This window comes from Lissotriton vulgaris, chromosome 3_1 (assembly GCF_964263255.1).
Source record: "Lissotriton vulgaris chromosome 3_1, aLisVul1.2, whole genome shotgun sequence".
NCBI lineage: Eukaryota > Metazoa > Chordata > Amphibia > Caudata > Salamandridae > Lissotriton > Lissotriton vulgaris.
The window spans coordinates 1,156,014,521-1,156,032,946 of NC_141689.1; the positions used below are offsets into that span (position 1 = coordinate 1,156,014,521).

Genomic DNA, 18,426 nt, shown 5'->3' on the forward strand with positions numbered 1-18,426 from the left:
TTTATGGTGCACACTCCACCAGAGGAGCTATGGCTTCTAAAGCGTATGTTCTAGGGTCGCGTTTAGAGGACATTCTGAAAGCTGCAGATTGAGCCAGAGGACCAATTTTTAAAAGTGTTTTATTATAAACCTAGCACGCATGTCTCTTCTGTGGTTGGTCAGCTTTGAACCAGCATAAACTGAGCTTCCGGTCCTGCCATAGAATACAACATTTTCCAGCTATCGCAACAAGAATTTTCGATTCTGTTAAGGACACAGGAGAGGATTATCTCACCCATTCGTCCAGGTAAGTTGTCAACTGTCCTGTTGCTAGACATTCAACTATGCAATGTTATTTGCCCTAAGATATCAGACCTTTGCGGTTCCCTATTTTCAAACTTTTTTCTGATTCAGGAACGGTTTCCAAACCGACTTAAATCTACAATGCTTATTGGGATGGATTTCCTCATCGTTGGATAGCTGTCTTATTCAGGATGCTGGTGACTTACTCTCCGTTGAGAGTTGGATCTGCAGTTTTTTGCTCTCCGTTGAGAATCAGGACTGTTGTTGGTTGTTCAGACACTTTAAGGACTGTTTTTGCAAAGAAAGAGGAAGCCAAGATGTACCTCATTATTTTGTATGTTAACCTCACATGTTATTGGTTGATCAGGGAGGAGTGGTTCAAAGCCTCAAGGGAAATATAGTTGTGTAATGTTTACTTTTTATTCTCATTGGCTGCTGTGGAGTAGTAAAGAAATAGAGCAAGCATAACTCTCACCTCCTTGCCCTTAATAGACTCTAAAATTGTCCCGATAGCTGGAAAATGTTGTATTCCTTCAGGTTTAGGACCAGGGGAACATACAAATGGCTGGAAAGAGGAGAGTTTGAGGATGGCCATTTGTTAGGTAAGGATATTAAATATAATGAAATGTTTGTGCTAATCAAATGCAAAATGAAAGAAAGCAGTCATTTGTTTGTTTTTATAAAATAGTGCGTATGCCCTACATCCATGTATTTTGACATATCTATCCCCCACAACCCAAAATTAAAAGTGATCCACAGCACATGGTCGCCCAAGGGGTGTAATTGAGAGGACATTTGGCTTGCTGAAACCTCGTTTCCGGTGCCTACATAAAAGTGGTCTTGCCTTACAGAATAGCTTGAGACACTGTGTGCAACATTGTGGCAATCAGGAGAGGCCTATATATCATTGTGACTGACTTAGACAAGATACTGAGCCGCTTATTCAGCAGCCAACAGAGGACAGTAGTGCGAGGGGGGTGGGGGGGGGGGCTTTTGGAGTGACAGATGGGACCACATTTATTTGTTCAAAAACAAATTGTTAACTTTCATTGAAATTGTACATAAGGTCCAAATCCAATGTTGGTTACATTACCGAAAGTGAATACAGAGCACTATTGTTACTTCCAGTACTGTACCCTTCACTGCTTCTTGCGGTGGAGTCCCAAATGGGTTGTGCTCATATGTTGTGAAGTAGTAGTACAGCTGATGCATCACCGTGCCGTGCATCTGTTGCAGAGATGCTGCTGACACTGGAGAGGTCCTCACTGTCTGTAGTGGTAACTTGCCCTAAGCCCCTTGAGACGTCCCCACTGAAGTGTCCCATTTCCAGTTGCAGATTTACTGTCTCAATAAGGTTGGAGAAGCATGTGCCAATCTACCACTTGAATGGGTTAACCAATCCATTCAGGCTGCAGCGATTCTCTCTACGCCTTTTATTGGCGTTCTCCTCTGCCATTTGTAGGCATAGTCTTTGAAGGGCATTGGGAGGCTGTCTATTTTAGTGTCCATCTTTGCTTGGTTTCCAGCTAATTGTTTACAGTATGTGCAGCAAGATATTTCATTTCCCTTCAATAATATGGCCAGTTTCTTTTGTTCACTATTTAACTGCTGAAGCTGAAGAAGCTGAACTTACACCATGGAACCCTCAAGGACACAAAACAACTGGGTATTTGCAGCTGTACCTTCCGACAACGATGCTAGGTTGCCCTGAGAAGACCTATGGCATAGAGTGGTAGCATGTATTTGGACACGCTGCTGTTGTGGCCTCACAGCTGGCTGCAGGATTGGACTACGAGGCAGATTTACACGGTCCCCGTCCAATGATGGTGGCTGTGGGAAGTATGAAGCACTGCTAGCGTCATGGGTGAAGTGAGACTGTCAAGTTCAATAGGATCTTCCACCATCATGTTTGAGTCACCCTCTCCATCCACATATGTGCCATCATTGTCTTACTCGGGTTGATCTGTTTAAACAATGGACTTGCAATTAAATTTGATATGAGGGAAACGTCTTATATTTTGCTATCATTCGTTTAATACCAGTTCTAACACTGAACACGGACTACAGTGAGTGAATTTACGATATGTCCCATAATGCACTATGAGCATTTTACAACTTCTTACAAAAAACTCTACTATGTTACCTGATAAAGGCAAGTAGAAGACCGTCTTGGGGTAACAGAAGTTAAAATGAAAAACTTATTTCGATATGTTGCAGGTGCTGACATATCAATAGTTGCAAAACCCACAACTGTCTCTGGCTCCAAGGTAGTCTCTACCATCAACTCCAGTAGAGAGGCCCCATCTGCTGCCTGGGACTGACTCACCCGCTTTGTAACTTTCACCTGTGTGCGCAACCCAAGGTCATACCACCTCTTCCTGAATACTTCGATGGAGAGCTATGCGTTACTACAGCACTGAAGTTCTGCTGCATCTCCAGCCAAATTATCTTTTTTCGAGCCTCCAGGACAGTCATGGATGATTTACCACACAGGGGTCATGGCTCTGTTAAAATCTCAAGTTAATTTTCTGAGAACTTGAGATTTCTTCTTTTTTTATTTTGCGATTACCCATATTGTGATCCTTGTCACAAATCGGTCCCAGATTCTTTCAGGTGGCTGATGACAGCCAGGTTTATTGCTACCTGCTCCAAAAGCATTACTTTACACAAAGGTGGCATCTGGAAAGCAGACTGGAAATGACATTCGGCAAGGAACCAACCCAGACCAGTTCTGAAGCTTAAGACCGTGGATCCACCAATACCCAACCGGAGATGGAGTAGGAATGTTGGATCAAACTAGAACAGTTACTTTCAATTTAAAATTCTTCATGACCAATGAACGGAGTGGAGGGCTCCACAGTCCTCTAAGGACTGCTGTGTGATCCAGGTTGGAGTCTGCCTGACAGCCACTCTCCCAGAGGAAAAATGCATCACTTGACGTCTGGACTTTCTGCTGGAGAGGCAGCGGTTCTGCTTAGTGCTTAGATATTCGCCTGCCTTCTGAGAGAGGGAAGTAGTCCACCTGGCATTGCAAGAGCAGAGATGGTCAAGGAGAAGACCAGCAACTGGCTCGCTTCAAAACACGTAGTGCCCACACCCTAGGCCCTGCCTTTTTCCTTGTGTGCTAAGTGATTCTGTAACCACTAGGATCCACATTCAGACTCCATGATGCAGACAACACAGGACAGCAATTTCACAGAGTACAAGGCAGACCATGTAGTCAAATTTGTGGTCAAACTAGAAACTACTTGGTCTGCCTCCATCCACCCTAGGTGGAGCACCGAAGGCAGCCCTTTAGGAGGCCATTACAGACTCTTAATGCACTAGGGGGAGGAGATATGCACTGCAGCGGACATTGGGAAATGATAGGATGAGTGGAAGCAGAAGAAAGAATGTATCTGGGATTCCTTAAATGCTTTTTCTGGTGGTGCGCCATGATTAAGTCTGACTCACCCATCTAGAAGCGTCTGATCGCTAAACAACGCACATACTGCAGAATAACCCCAAGAAATAAACCCATTTCTAACTCTGAAAGTTAAACTATCAACATTTTTGCAACTCTGTCCTTCCTCCAAACAAACATTTTATGCAATGATCAAATACATATACCTCAAACACCTTCTGAAACACACCTTTAATTAAGACGTTAAATTAATTTACTTTTATTCTTCCTTTCAGTCGTCATTATAATAAACTGGTTGCTTTAACTGAGGCAGGAGTACTTACTCCTGCGGCTGAACAATGCACAGGGCCGTCTTTCAAAGCAACCTAACACACAGGGGGATGTCATAATATCAATGATGCTAACGCGCTATACGGACTTTCTATACCTTTGTTGCACCCTAACAGTTTCACTTATTAGTGTTCTAGTTGAGAAAAGGGACTCAAACCATACCATACATTGTCATCTTTACCATTAATACACACATCCACTTTATTGAAAAGTACTTTAAAGCCTGTGTTGTCCCCATCCTCCACCTCTACATCCGCTACTAGAGCTGCACCAAATCCAGGACCGAATATACAGAACAGACATATGGAAAAGTCGACCATTTGGCTTTAAAAACATAGCTTTGTAAGTGATAGAAAACGTATTTCTAGGAACCCGTGGGCATGACTGTGCACTGGGAGTATCATGTTAGCGCACTGTGTGGGGGATAGCCATGACATGAGGCAACTCTCCCAGGATTGCGGACCATACTATAACGACTGCCTCGGATAGTTGACAAGCAGATCCATGACTTGTTTAATGTGAAATGTTACCAAGACATGGCAAAGATGCACAGTGAACATTTAATTTGTTAGAGGGAAGAAGTCTGCAAGGCAACGTGCTTGCACTACGAAAATGACAGAGGCAACAATTCAGATGTGCCAGCGCCAATCAACATGGTCAAAGCAAGCACAAGAACCTATGAGGCCCACACCAGTCAAAAAGTTCAATGTAGATTCTCTTGCAGCACCCACAAACATACACCCTGTCCCCCCCAATATTATTTTTTCACAACTCAGTTAAAACCACACAAAGTAACATTTGATGTACCAATTCACAAATCTACGCTACTGAACAAAACTAACCTAAGTAGTGTATTTTATCAGAGTGGGTGGCCTAATTATAAAAACGTGTTGGCAAATGTCAGGGATTAAGTCTACGCATGGGGGGGGGGGCATACCATTGTGCAAAAAATGCAGGCCAAATATGTTTAAAGAGTCCTAAGTGTTCATAAGTGATAATCATTGCTTCATGCCATATCAGAATCAGGTTTGTAGCAGAGGGCAAAAATGTCCTGCCCATCCTTTGGTTCGCTCTGAATCACAACAACATTTCTAACCGCCTATGGGGTGAACTTTTATGGCTGGCGGAGACAGGACCAGACACCTTCTGAAAGAAGAGATAGAAGGGTCACATGGGGAAAGAAGTAATAAACTGGGAGACCTGACTACAGGGGGTGGGTTGTTGTGGAGGCAGATGACACGTCCTCAAATCAAGGCATTGATGAGATTACATTGAATAAGAAGTTAAAATCTCTCAGAGAGTTGAATAGCTGGATCACACAACTGCATAAACTGACCGCTCTAGGACCCACTCTGTGACCTGGATGTGCCCTTATATGAAGAGGTAAAGTCTATATGAAAGCCAGATCGCTGTCAGTGTTGTGTAGTACTCTATAAACTACTATTACCTTGTATTCTTATGGGGAGTAAAGCAGCACCCCACGTACCATCAAGACTAATGAAACAACTTCAGGATACCAAAATTGCATTTTTTGATTGACTGAGTATGCGTGCAGTACTGTACCTCTGCTGAAGTAGTGTGTTTAGACATCAAAATGGTCAAGATATGGGGAGAGAAAGCTCACACGGAGCAACACCTGCAAGGCACATACACCTCAGTGAAACAGTCCCTAGCATTGCAGGCAGTATGCCTGGTGACCAAGTACAGCGGGTCTGTTCCGCCTCACCGAAGTAATTTTTGCGCATCATTTGTCACATGGGAGGAATCAATGGCATCAAGCAAATGAGAGAAGTGGGCAAAGTCATACAGTTCCCTTACTACCAGTCTTTCCGCCCGACACTTTGGCAAAGGAATAAACTGGTGCACTTTTCTACTTGCATGTCAATACCTGATGCAAGCATCGAGAGCGGCTTGCCAGTGAGATGTTTATGTTATCAGAAGTGACCCTCAGGAAAGATCCATTGGCCACGAAATGGAGTGCAGCCAATATTTGGTATAGCCAGGGAGCAGAAAATCAGTGAATTAAGGTCCTGCTACCAGTCTGAAAGCATATCGGTATCTAGCAAGGACAGTTTATCTGAACATGCCAAAGATGTTGATCCTTTTTATGTAAACCCCCTATCCCCTCAAATAATTGAGGTTAAAGCCAGAAAGACAGTCACCAACACAATGAAGGCAAAAAATGTTATTTGGTATGCAAATTAATTTCTCATGTGGTCAGCTTGCACGTGACTGGATGATGTAATGAGTTTCACTCTAGATGGGTGGAACAGTCACTAGTACCTCCTTGTTGCATTAGCAGGTGTGTTCTATATGTTGTAAGCAGTGTTGCACTTTTATATATATATGTGTGTGGTGGGTGCCTCGGCGGAGCTGTGTGGTGGGTGCCTCGGCGGAGCTGTGTGGTGGGTGCCTCGGCGGAGCTGTGTGGTGGGTGCCTCGGCGGAGCTGTGTGGTGGGTGCCTCGGCGGAGCTGTGTGGTGGGTGCCTCGGAGGAGCTGTGTAGGTGGAGCTGTGTGGTGGGTGCCTTGGTGGAGCTGTGCCGGTGGAGCTGTGTGGTGGGTGCATCGGTGGAGCTGTGTGGTGGGTGCATTGGTGGAGCTGTGTGGTGGGTGCATCAGTGGAGCTGTGTGGTGGGTGCATCAGTGGAGCTGTGTGGTGGGTGCATCAGTGGAGCTGTGTGGTGGGTGCATCAGTGGAGCTGTGTGGTGGGTGCATCAGTGGAGCTGTGTGGTGGGTGCATCAGTGGAGCTGTGTGGTGGGTGCATCAGTGGAGCTGTGTGGTGAGTGGCACTTTTTATAAATCATTAGTAAAAGAGATCAATGAAATTCAACTAAAACCCATATATAGCAGAAGAGGAGAAAGCTCTAGTAACGGGATGCAGGATGAATGTATTCCTTTGAAGCAAATCGCCAGCATGTGAAAGGTGTAAAATAGCAATCAGCATAAAACGAAAATGCCAGCATAAGACTTTATAAAATTCTGTGTGGCCCTGATAAAATAATTAGAGTGTTTAATTATATCATGACTAACAACGGTTATTGTTTCAAAAGCAGCGTGCGATATGGTTAGGCTGCAATATAAACAATCCCTCGGCATTGCTGTGGTGGGAATGGGGGGGCGGGGAGAGGCAAGAAGGGAAGAATAGGGGCCGGGAGCAGCAGCCTTTGATGTGCCGGCCGGCCGTGCAGTGAATAATTAGGGGAGGAGAAATGCCGGCTGGGGGAAGCTTGAGATGCCCGAGGAGGCTGGTGGCTTTGATGTGCACGCGCTTCGGGCACTGCAACAAATCGCCGAGTTGGGTAAACTCTGTTTAAGCTGCAATATAGCTCGCCAGCTATGCGCAAGCGCATCAGCAGGCGAGCCCTAACAATGCCTGAAGAGTTTGAATCTTAACCTGGAGAGTTTACACGTATTGAACGTTTCCCCTTCGGTTTACATTGAGAAAAATGCCTGAAGAGTTTGAATCTTAATATGCAAAAAATTCATTAAAACGATACAGCTCACATCTTGCTGTGCCTAAGTGCTCATGTTGGTCTTCGAACCAGAGTTTCCCATGATGTCTAGCCTCCTACAAAAATGTAATCTTCATTTAGTCTCAAATAAGTGAAAACTCACTCTCCACATAAATCACGTGATAAATGTAATTTTATTCTCATGCATTTCATTAGTTTTAACTGAGTAGTTTCTCCACACTAGCATAATTTGTTAAGTACATTTTGAGTAGAATTCCTATGTTTTTGCACTTATATTATTAGTAAACACAGTGAATGGTACAACCTTTAAAGATTTACTTACATCTGCTTCTACACCCGATTCCCATTTCCTTGTAATGACATATGCAGACAAGTTTCACACAGGTTGTGGTTTTTTTTCCAAGGCTAGCTCAAACAGTGTTTTGATTAATGTGTTTACGTTATATGAGCTTATAGTAAAATTAACGAAACTCCCAAGTGTACAACTGAGCACTGAAACGGGTTTTCAAAAGTTAAGGACTAATCTGTTGTATCTATGCCAGCTCATAAAGGTAAAGTAAATTGGTTGCACAGACAGAACAATTTATCTTGCAAGGAAGTGCAATTTACCCCTGAACTTGCAGGCCAACTCAAACCGAGGTGTTATAAATCTGGGCTCTAGTTGGCAGAGGGTAAGCACCCTGTCCAGGTAGGGACCACAATTCTAGTCAGGGTAAGTCAGTCACATTTAAATCAGCCCATGCTCACCCTCTGGGAGCTTGGGCTAGAGGAGTCAGGCTTAACACAAGAGGCAATGTGTAAACCCGTTGTGTATACGTGGATACAGTAACAGTGAAAACACCACACAAAAAAGACTCCACAATGAGGTTTGAAAATAGTTTACTTTTCAAAACAAGTTCAAAACTATAAGAATCTGATAAAAGCATCCCAAGTGTTGTTATCTGCAAGGGGTGTGGGGTGAAATCAGTCCTTTGTGTGAGGACAGGCGCCTATCTATTCAGGTAATAATCTAAGCCACTTCCCCTACTTTTGCCCAGGAAGACCCATCAGTATGCGGATGCAGCCAAGTGTCCTGTGCTTGTGGCTGTCTAGAGGGAATGCACAAGGAGTAGCTATCACACCACCCCAGGCATGTATTGGAGACAGGCTGTAAGGCACACAAGAGCTAAGAGCAGAGAAATGTCCACTTTTCTAAAAGTGGGATTTTAGATTAATAATACCAAATCAAACGTCATCACTAGATGATTAGTCATTACCAATCCAATGACAAAACAAAACACCTACTTCTTTGCAATAAGGAATTACACTTACAACGGGTAATTAAGGAATTCTCAATGTTAGCCTATGGAAGGAGCACAGTAGTTAACCCGAACTTGGGTGGCTGTAACTACCAGGACATGTAAAACAAAAAAGGTACATGTCCTACCTTTCACTTCCACAGCACCCTGCCCTTTGGGCTAACTGTGGCCTACCTTAGGGATGACTGATATGTAAATGAAAGGGGAGTTTAATTGACAAGTAGTTGGAGATGCCAAGTCGAGGTGGCAGTAAACAGCATCCACAGGCCCTGCAGTGGTTGGCCTGAGTTAGGTTTGAAAGGCTACGTCTGTGGGTGGTACAATCAGTGCTGCAGGCTCACTAGTAGTATTTGTTTTACAGGCCCTGGGTATATGGTACACCCCTTTACTTGGGACTTCAGTGAACCAAATATACCAATCACGGAGAAACCAATTATCTCATTCTAGATAAGAGCACATGAACTTTAGGACTTCACGAATCGATCAACAAATGCGCAGTTATGCTCGCCCCCCCTCCGCAACCGGACAGACAGTGCCCCAGGAAGGCCACCTGGCTCACCGCTTACCTCCAAGAATCCAGACGTACCAGCGGACGTCTTGAGAAGATATGGAGAAACAGCAAAACCCCAGAAGATCTGACCACCTACTAGAACGCCATAACGGAATACCAGCCAACTCATCAGATCCACCAAAAGGACCTTCATCCTAAACGGAATCCACGCCAATGCCAGCAACTCCAAGGAACTCTTGGGTATCATTCAGGAATTTATCAAGCCCCCAGTGAAGCCACAGACGTAGCGCCCTCCCAAGACCTCTGCTCCTACTTCCACCTGAAGATAAGCTCCCTCTGACAAATTCATCGAACAGACTCCGGACACCCAACCCCTTCCTCCCCCCTGCAATGACAGCTAGCCTACTATATCCTCCCAGACCCCAGTCACCACAAAAGACACCGCTTCTACCATGGAAAACATTCACACAGGAGCCCTTACGGACCCCTGCTCTTCGCACATCTTTCACAGAGCCACCGACGCCATAGCACCGGAGCTACGACGCACCATCAACGCCACCTTCGAAGCAGGCACATTCCTCGACGACAGGAAGCATGCTAAAGTCAAGCCCCTCAAGAAGCCCTCAGCAGATCAGATGGACCTGAAGAACTAACATCCCATCTCTCTCCTCCCTTTCACGGCCAAAGTCACAGAGAAGATAGTCAACGCCAACTAACGAACGTCATGGAAGAGAACTCCATCCTCTATTCCTCCAAGACCAGATTCTGCAGCAATCACAGCACCGGGACCGCCCTACTCGCTGCCACAGACTACATTCGCACCCTCCTCGACCAAGGCCACACTGCAGCCCGGATCCTGCTGGACCTCTCTTCAGCCTTCTACACAGTCTACCACTGCACTCTCACCGCCAGACTCCAGGACGGCCTTATACAGGAACCGCCCTAGACTGGCTCTATTCCATCACTGGCAAAACCCAAAGAATCACTCATGTCCTTCCTCTCTGAACCCACATAAATCACATGCAGAATGCCTCAGGGATCATCGCTTAGCCCCATGCTCTCCAACATCTACATTGCCCCTCTCGCCGCCATTGTCAGACAACACGGTCTCGGCATAATATCCTACGCAGACGATACCCAGCTCATCCTCTCCCTCACCAAGGAGCCCCTCACCACCAGACTCAGCTTCCAGTATGGAATGAAGGACATTGCATCCTGGATGAGCAGCAGCTGCCTGAAGCTCGACTCTGAGAAGACAAGTCCCAGAACCCTCCCACACTGCATGGGACAACACCTGGTGGCCCACAGCTCTCTGCAGCACCCCACCCCCACGGACCATGCCCCGAGCCTCTGCATCATACTCAACTCCTCCCTCACTATAAACCAACCGATAAATGTCATTGCCTCCACCTGCTTCAACACTTTGCATCCTTAGTAAGACCTTCAAATGGATTCCCACCACCGATTCCAGAAAGCTTGCCACTCACTCAAACTGCAGACTGGACTATGGCAATGCCATCCACGCCTAAATCAACATATCCCTGCCCTGCAAGCTCCAGGCCATACAGAACACCGCAGCCAGACTGTTCCTCTGTATCCCTTGACATGAACACATCACCCAACACCTCTATTGGCTCCCCATCGAGAAGAGAATCACCGTCAACATACTCGTCCACGCCCACAAATGCCTCCACAACACCAGACCCCAATATCCCCCCAAAAAATCTCCTTCAACGTACCCAAGAGAAACCTCCGATCCTCTGACCGCACCGAAACCCCGTGCATACGCATTGTCAGAACGGGTGAAAGCGCCTTCTCCAACATCGTGGCAAAGACCTGGCAAGATCTCCCAATCAAAATCAGACGCACCCCCACTCTGCACACCTTCAAGAAGAGCCTCAAGACCCGACTTCGACTGACAGAGTTGCCCCCGCGCCTTTAGAACCTCACGGGTGAGTTGCGCGTTTCACAATTCCCTGATTACACACTGGTCAGCAGTGGTAAAGTACTCCGAATTCTAAAGCCAAAACAGAGGAGGGACGACAAATCGTTTGGGGTAACCCTGCAAAATCTTTCTATGAGCATCACCAAGACCCTTGCATGTCCACACAGGATTAAGTGTATTTTAGTAGTCTAGCATGGAATAAGATAGTTCGGGCAGTGAAAAATCTCCATGAACAAAAAGCAACTAGTGTCCTTTAAGGACCTCCAGCACTCAAGGGCATCTGACCCAGAAAAGAGGAGGAATGGGCATATCTTAAGTAAATGAAGCTGTTCAAAACAGATAATATGACGCGTATGTGAAAGGAAGCTCTTAAGAACGCTCTAGACACTGATACAAGGACAGACTCACCACATCAGAGAGCAACTTATACTGCCAAGAAAATTCTTAAGAGACTGGTTCAGCTCTGTAGTTCGTAAGATACCTTGCTTTCTTCCAGACGTCCCATTTAAAATCTTACAAAGTGGCAGAAGCAAGCACACCAAATGCAATCAGTTTTGATTAAAAGTAATTTAAACAACCCGCATTGCTAGTGAAAATAAATATTCTGTCTACAAAATGGGTTTTGCGAGGTAACTGAATATTTTTTTTTTATTGTTTAATAACACATGCCTGCCATGGCCAAGTGCTGCAAATATGTTCTGCTACTGTTAACCAACTTAAATAGTACACAGTGTAACTAACAACTGTGGAAGGATGAACGTAGTTAGACTTACCAGGAGGTTTTGAAATGCATATAAATCGCATGTGTCCGCTATAAGACATCCGTCCAGCACTAGATAATCAACATTTTGTGTTTTGCCTACAAAGGTGCACCACGTAGTTTCCAACAATTCATGCTGGATCACAGTTTCCATGAAAAAGGAAAGGTACAGTATATCTATTGAGACATCTACTTACCTCAAAAAAGGGTGCAATCATTTTGCATGGTCCACACCACGTAGCTGTAAAGTCAACCACCACCAGTTTGCCACCTGCATTCTTCAAGGCTTCGTTGAATTGATCCTATCAAAAATAAAGTTGGATGCAATAGATGTTAAATGGAGTCTGACGGAACTGAACTGAGGTTTAATTTTCCTACAGCTGAGAAGCTTTTAGTCACTCTGAAATTCACTTCAATGATTACCTTCAACAGCTTACTTAGTCTTAAGAGCCGCATTCGGGGGAAGATAGAGTAAAAACAGAAGCTGGTACAAAGTACTTCCGAAATTGGATACAAGCCTGACACTGGTACAACAATACAACAAACCGTCTGCTCAATATTCTCACCTGATTTCAACATCTACACTTAGGTTTCCTAATTAAAAAATATATATATACTGCACCATGAAGAAACTAGACTTGAGAAACTCAAAAGTATAAGTTGGTCAAACTGACAAAGCCAAAAATAAGAAAATCTTGTGATTAATAAAAATAGTTAATTAACCTTGGTAACAAATCCCTAACTTTAAATGGGGCAAGATTCTTACAGATCCTAAAATACAAGAAATTGTACAAATAGACACATTAGGTAGAAATGTACACAAGTAGGAAAAACAAAACTGCTGTTATAGCGACCAAACTCCTACCAGGAAATAAGACTAGGATACACCCAGCCTAGCCTGCACCCCCACACAACCCAAACGAGGCACCATTAGAAGTTACAGGGATTGTGGCATTGGTGAAGCAAATTTTATATGTCAGGTAGAAAATTGGCTTAAACGCCAAAATACACTTATGTAAGAACATTCATATATCAGAAAGTATTAAGAACGTGCAAGAAATAAAACCTCACACGATTAAGCAGTGGATAATGTGAAATACTATCAACATCAGGGCCACTCCACAATCCATAAAGCCATCAGACTACACAGGTGCAATGAACTGAATTAGTGAGGGGTGGGCCTGCCTCACAGTGCCATTGTCCTCATTTTTGGGCACCACCCATTAAACAACAAGCTGCCAGAGAGGGTTTTTTTGAGGTGGCCACGAGCTGCAGCACTGTGCTCACCAGCCTATGATCTGTGCGCCATAGCCCCCAAGCTGGTGTGTACGTCCTCTGGTTGTCTCAGTACTGCTGGACCTTACCTGTAGTGCAGTCTTGGGAAGTCTGCTTTTGGATGGCCCCTCTGCTAGCTAGGAGAGAGTTGGGGATTCTAGATCCCACGCATAAACAGGGTCAGGCAGGAGGGAAAATTGCCACCGGCCGCCCATCGCTGCTGCGATGCACAGGTCCAACAGAAAGGCAGAGGCCATTGCATCAGTGGAAGTGAAGAGAGTCCACTGAGACTGTACCACTTGGTCTCCTGCTGCATCTCGTGAGGGGAAAAGACAGGAAAGGTCCTCAGCCAACACATTGCCAGATCAGAGTAGGGCCTGGGCCATGGTGTCCCTGGGTCCTAAACACCAAGCCCCTGGAGGGGAAGGGGGGGGGGGGGGGGGGGGACTCTGGCCATTACAGAGGACAACTTGCCAGATGAGAAGGCACAACATTTAAGAGGAAAACCAGTGATGGGCCAGGAAATTGAAGTTACCAAGAGACTAGTTAGTTTAAAAAATAAAAAAGGGGGAGGAGGGGACAATATTGCAGTGTGGCAATAAGAAGAGGAAAAAACAGAGGCCTAGGCATATAGGTAATGGTACAGGCAATCAAGAGCTTTGGAGCTGTAACAGGTTTGTGCCCTCAACTTAGTTCATAACGTTGTGCAGATCGATTCTGAAGAAAGACTACTTTGGAAGGTGGAGTGGTATCAGGTTTCTGCAACCTGTCGATTGTGAGCTACCAGTAGCTCAGACACCCGAGTAGCTCACAGCCTTAAGTTCAGTTTATAATCAGCACAGGTTCACATTGTCCTTTTAAAGTTAAGGGAAGCTTGTTTATTTTGCATAAACATATCCAGGCTACAGATAGCAAAGTCTGATAATGAGCAGTGCTGGAGTGAGATTTATTATGACCCAGGGTAGAGGTGAAGAACTGAAGGACATGGAGGTATATAGATCTTAAATAAAAGCCCTTGTCAGCGTAATATTGGAGCAGGAGAACAAAATGGTTTCTGAATGCTTTTAAAGGAAGAAATTTAAAATGAAGAGTTAACTGAATGATTAAAAACTCTTCATTTTAATGTTACTCTATTTCAGTGTTGAATTACAAAAAGCAGGTGTCCTGCTCCCAGTGGCCAGTAGACAACCCATATTTATAACTGAAAACTACTGTCATTCATTTGTTTTTAAATGGGAGACATTTAAAGTGAGTAAAAATATTTCTATGTAACAGAGTCAATGTTTTTTCTCTGCTTTTAATTAAGCTAATTATATCTTAATATTTTATAAAGCATGTTTCTTCAATTTAAATTCCTATTTAGCCCATTGGCTGCTTCCGCGATTTTGCGGCAGTGCGGCCGTTTTAAAAAACTGGCGGGGCTGCGTTGGCCATTGGCAGCACCAGCGAGGTAGCGCTGCCGTCGGCAGCATGGAAGGGTTAAACAAAATGCTGTTTTTTCTATTTTAATCATGGGATCAAGTCTAAAGGGGATTCACACTAAGCAGGCATCTTGCTCTCAATAGCTGGTAGACCGACCGTGCCATATTTATAAGTGAAAAATAAAATCATTTTTTGAAGTGGGTGAATTTTAAAGTGCAGAAAATGTTCCATAATATCAACGTTTTTTGCAAAACATTTTTGCCCTTTAAATTTTTTCCAATAAAAAAATGGTTGTATGTTTGCATTAGACAAGTGACGGCCACATATGGCAGAACGCATGTCTTATGCTACAAGTACATATGACAGACTCATCCTACCATATACATTTACCATTCAAATGCAAACATGTTCATAAATCCCCAAAGACAACGCTTTCACTGACACATGGCAGCCCCGTCGGTGTCCTTAGTCAAAGTATTTTGTTCAAACCATAGTCTTTGGTTCTATGGACATTAGGTTTAATGAATGAAACTGGGCGTGGGGGTGTCTGGTAGCATCGCACGAGTGGCTTGGTCTTCAGTAGCTCGCACTACAGAAAAGGTTGGAGACCACTGAACTAAATTATGGCATACAGGAAGTCCACCCACAAGAAACTAGAGTGCTAACCAGTTGGGAACCTAGACATCCAGCCCATAGCTGGGAGAACCCCCACCCGATTAAGTAGTTGTGGTGAGAGTAGTAAAAGTGAAGAAAGAGCTACAGAAGAAACGGCAGATACCCAACCCACCTTCTAAACAATGTTTCTCCTAAACACATGCGAGACAGATCCAAGACCACAAAAAACAGACATGCTGACACGAGACCTGAAATGTGATGAGGGGCACAGAAAAAAAAATATTTCGCCTTCTAGGGCCTTGGGGTGAAGCCATATACTGACATGAAATGCACACTTCTTGCTCGATAAAAACGCATATTGATTGAGCCTTAGTCAGAACTCATGGAATGACAAGTTTTCACTGGGGCTGCCACTGCCAGTACCCTGAGCCAATCTTTAAAACTAAAAAAGAGCAACATACATATGCCAATGTACGTACCATTTATAACAAGTTAAAATCTCATACCCCCCAAAAAAAAAGCCAAGCAAGAAACTTTTCGCCCCGCCACAATTTAAGATAGAGTTGCACACATCCATGAAATGCTGTGGGCAGTACCAAAACGTGAAACTACACGGAAATCCAAAGCTCAAGGGGGCTCCACCAAGCAAAACAGTGGGTGATGAGGGATCACCCAAAGCCAATGTGCTTGGATAAGGTCTGTCACAAAGCCCACTAAAGCGGTTTGTCACAAAGCCCACTAAAGCGGTCTCTAGCTAGACCAAAATATGCAGTAGCAAAATAAGGAGTATGTATAACTAAAGTAGAGTAAAAGAAAAATACCTTTAAAAAAAGACCATCATAAGCATATGTAATAATTAAGCTGAACACTACATCAATAGCTTCGAGGCTTGCATGCAGTATAAGGCGGCCACGCCCAAAAGAAGCGCATCTGTTTATCAGCTTACTTCCCAATGAATCAGCATTTATATGCTACAGCATCACTGGTGGCTGCGACAAACTGGCTGATGTTTTTGCAGTCCTGACCAGAATTTGCTCTGTGCATTTCGTAGAATCAGGAAACACAAAGACAGACGATAAAGTATTTTTGGTTACCGAAGGTTAGTAGTGTTCCATTAGAGGTAATTTGTACTGCCAATTGATGGACGAGTGGTAATTATTACAAATCTCAGCAGGGTCTGCATTCTGAGATTAATAAAAACCCATATGCAAAGTTCACAGATCTTGCATCACTCAACTACAGCATCACCCAGCTTGAGTAAATAGGTTTTAAAAAATTAATATTCGACATCTTGTATTAAATCAATGTTCATTTTTATCGATAATAACCACCAGGAGAATGAACGAGGTTAGAGCCACAAACACGTTGCTAAGAGATTGTCCCCAAAACACGCTGGTATTTTTAGGCGCGCCATGCGGGTCAAAGTTAAACCCTCCCGCCTCGGGGCAGTTTCGAAACCCTCCTTCACAGGGACAGCACGTTGCTAAGGGATTGTCCCCAAAACACGCTGGTATTTTTTAGGCGCGCCCTGCTGGTCAAAGTTAAACCCTCCCGCCTCGGGGCAGTTTCGAAACCCTCCTTCACAGGGACAGCACGTTGCTAAGGGATTGTCCCCAAAACACGCTGGTATTTTTTAGGCGCGCCCTGCTGGTCAAAGTTAAACCCTCCCGCCTCGGGGCAGTTTCGAAACCCTCCTTCACAGGGCACAGGGACAGTTTTGGTAAGAGTACCAATTCAAAGAGCGGATTAACCGCTAAAAACACGTAAACACTTGCGATTTAAAATTCATGTATAAACACTAGTTAGTTGATAAGTAAAGGAAGATAGTACGGTTAATGCCTTTTAGTCAGAGTTGATCTGGCTTGAGGAGTACCCAACTGGGACCAACGCCTGGTTTAAAACACCAACGGCAGAAGAACACGACTTTAGTTTAAGCTCTGCGCGTTCGTTCTGCTTTGGCAATTTCACTAATATTATAATTCAATTATAATATTTGTGTTAATAAGTGACTTGTTCTGTGAACACCCTCGAAGCACGAGCCAAGCCTTGCCACGCCCTGTTCTTCTAAGGAATCAAAAGGCTGCCAGTTCACTAGACAGAAATGAGGAAGGGCGGATTACAGGCCTGTCCTGTTCTTGTTCCGAAGAAATCTGCCAGGAATGTTAAAGGATGACTTGCACGTCTTTCCGGTACAGTGCCACTGGGTAGGTGCAGCCCTCGTGCAAATGTCCAGCGCGTACACCAAACACTGTAGGTCTTTTGTTTTACATCATGTGCTTGTATCGGCTTTACAAATAAATACCTTTGATAGGTTTCCAAAATTACAAACCCCGGAGATTAACGTTCGCGTTGTAAAAAGGGACAGGCAACGGTTTTTTCTTGAAAGAAGTGAGGGGGCAAAAGATGGTTAACTCCATACTAACATGCCGAGAAATCGACCACGAGAGCATGCTTTTGTTGACATTCTATCTGCAGCAAATATAGAGGGGAATGTATACGTTATAATCCAGGGCTGCACGATCGACAAAGACCTTGAATTTGACCTGTATTTACGCCATACAATATATTTCAATATATTTAAATATGTGGTAGGTTACCCTTTTACGATCCATAGAAGTACAACATTGTTGATTTTGGGACGATGACATGAATTTTTATTTTGTAAATGAAAATCCGCTATGCTTTGAGATGAACACAAACTGGCTTTGCGCCAATGTGGCAGTAATCTGTTTACTTGGGTGCATAGTATACTGAGTCACAATGCTGGAGTCAAAAAGCAGATCATTCAAAGGGAATAATTACCTCAATGCAAACCTTCATTACTAGGTGGGGCGCGATTCACTTTGGAACGATGTAGAAGCCCATATTTACTTTTGAGTTAAGGCTGGTGAGCCACTGTAAACTCGAGCTTCTAAGCCTGGCTCTGTTTGAGGTCCTCTTGGAACCTCGAGCTTAAACGAGCCGATCTTCCAGGAAGGGGTGTTTTCTAGTGGCTATAACTGCCGCCCATACATGTTGAACCAGGTTCGAATGTAAAAGTGCTAAAGATAAAATGTGAATTCAAGCAATCGCCCATACTCTAACTCAGCCTCCAAGATTGAAGGCCAA

General features: G+C 44.3%; 1 protein-coding gene across 1 annotated transcript in view; it reads right to left on the reverse strand.

Annotated features, from left to right (window-relative positions):
* LOC147727605 (thioredoxin-like) overlaps positions 1 to 18,426 on the reverse strand; it is a 43,827-nt gene that overhangs the window by 23,987 nt on the left and 1,414 nt on the right. Inside the window, exon 2 of the mRNA XM_086961640.1 lies at positions 12,204 to 12,308. Coding sequence (XP_086817766.1) covers positions 12,204 to 12,308 — 105 coding nt within the window. The remainder of the gene's footprint in view (positions 1 to 12,203; positions 12,309 to 18,426) is intronic.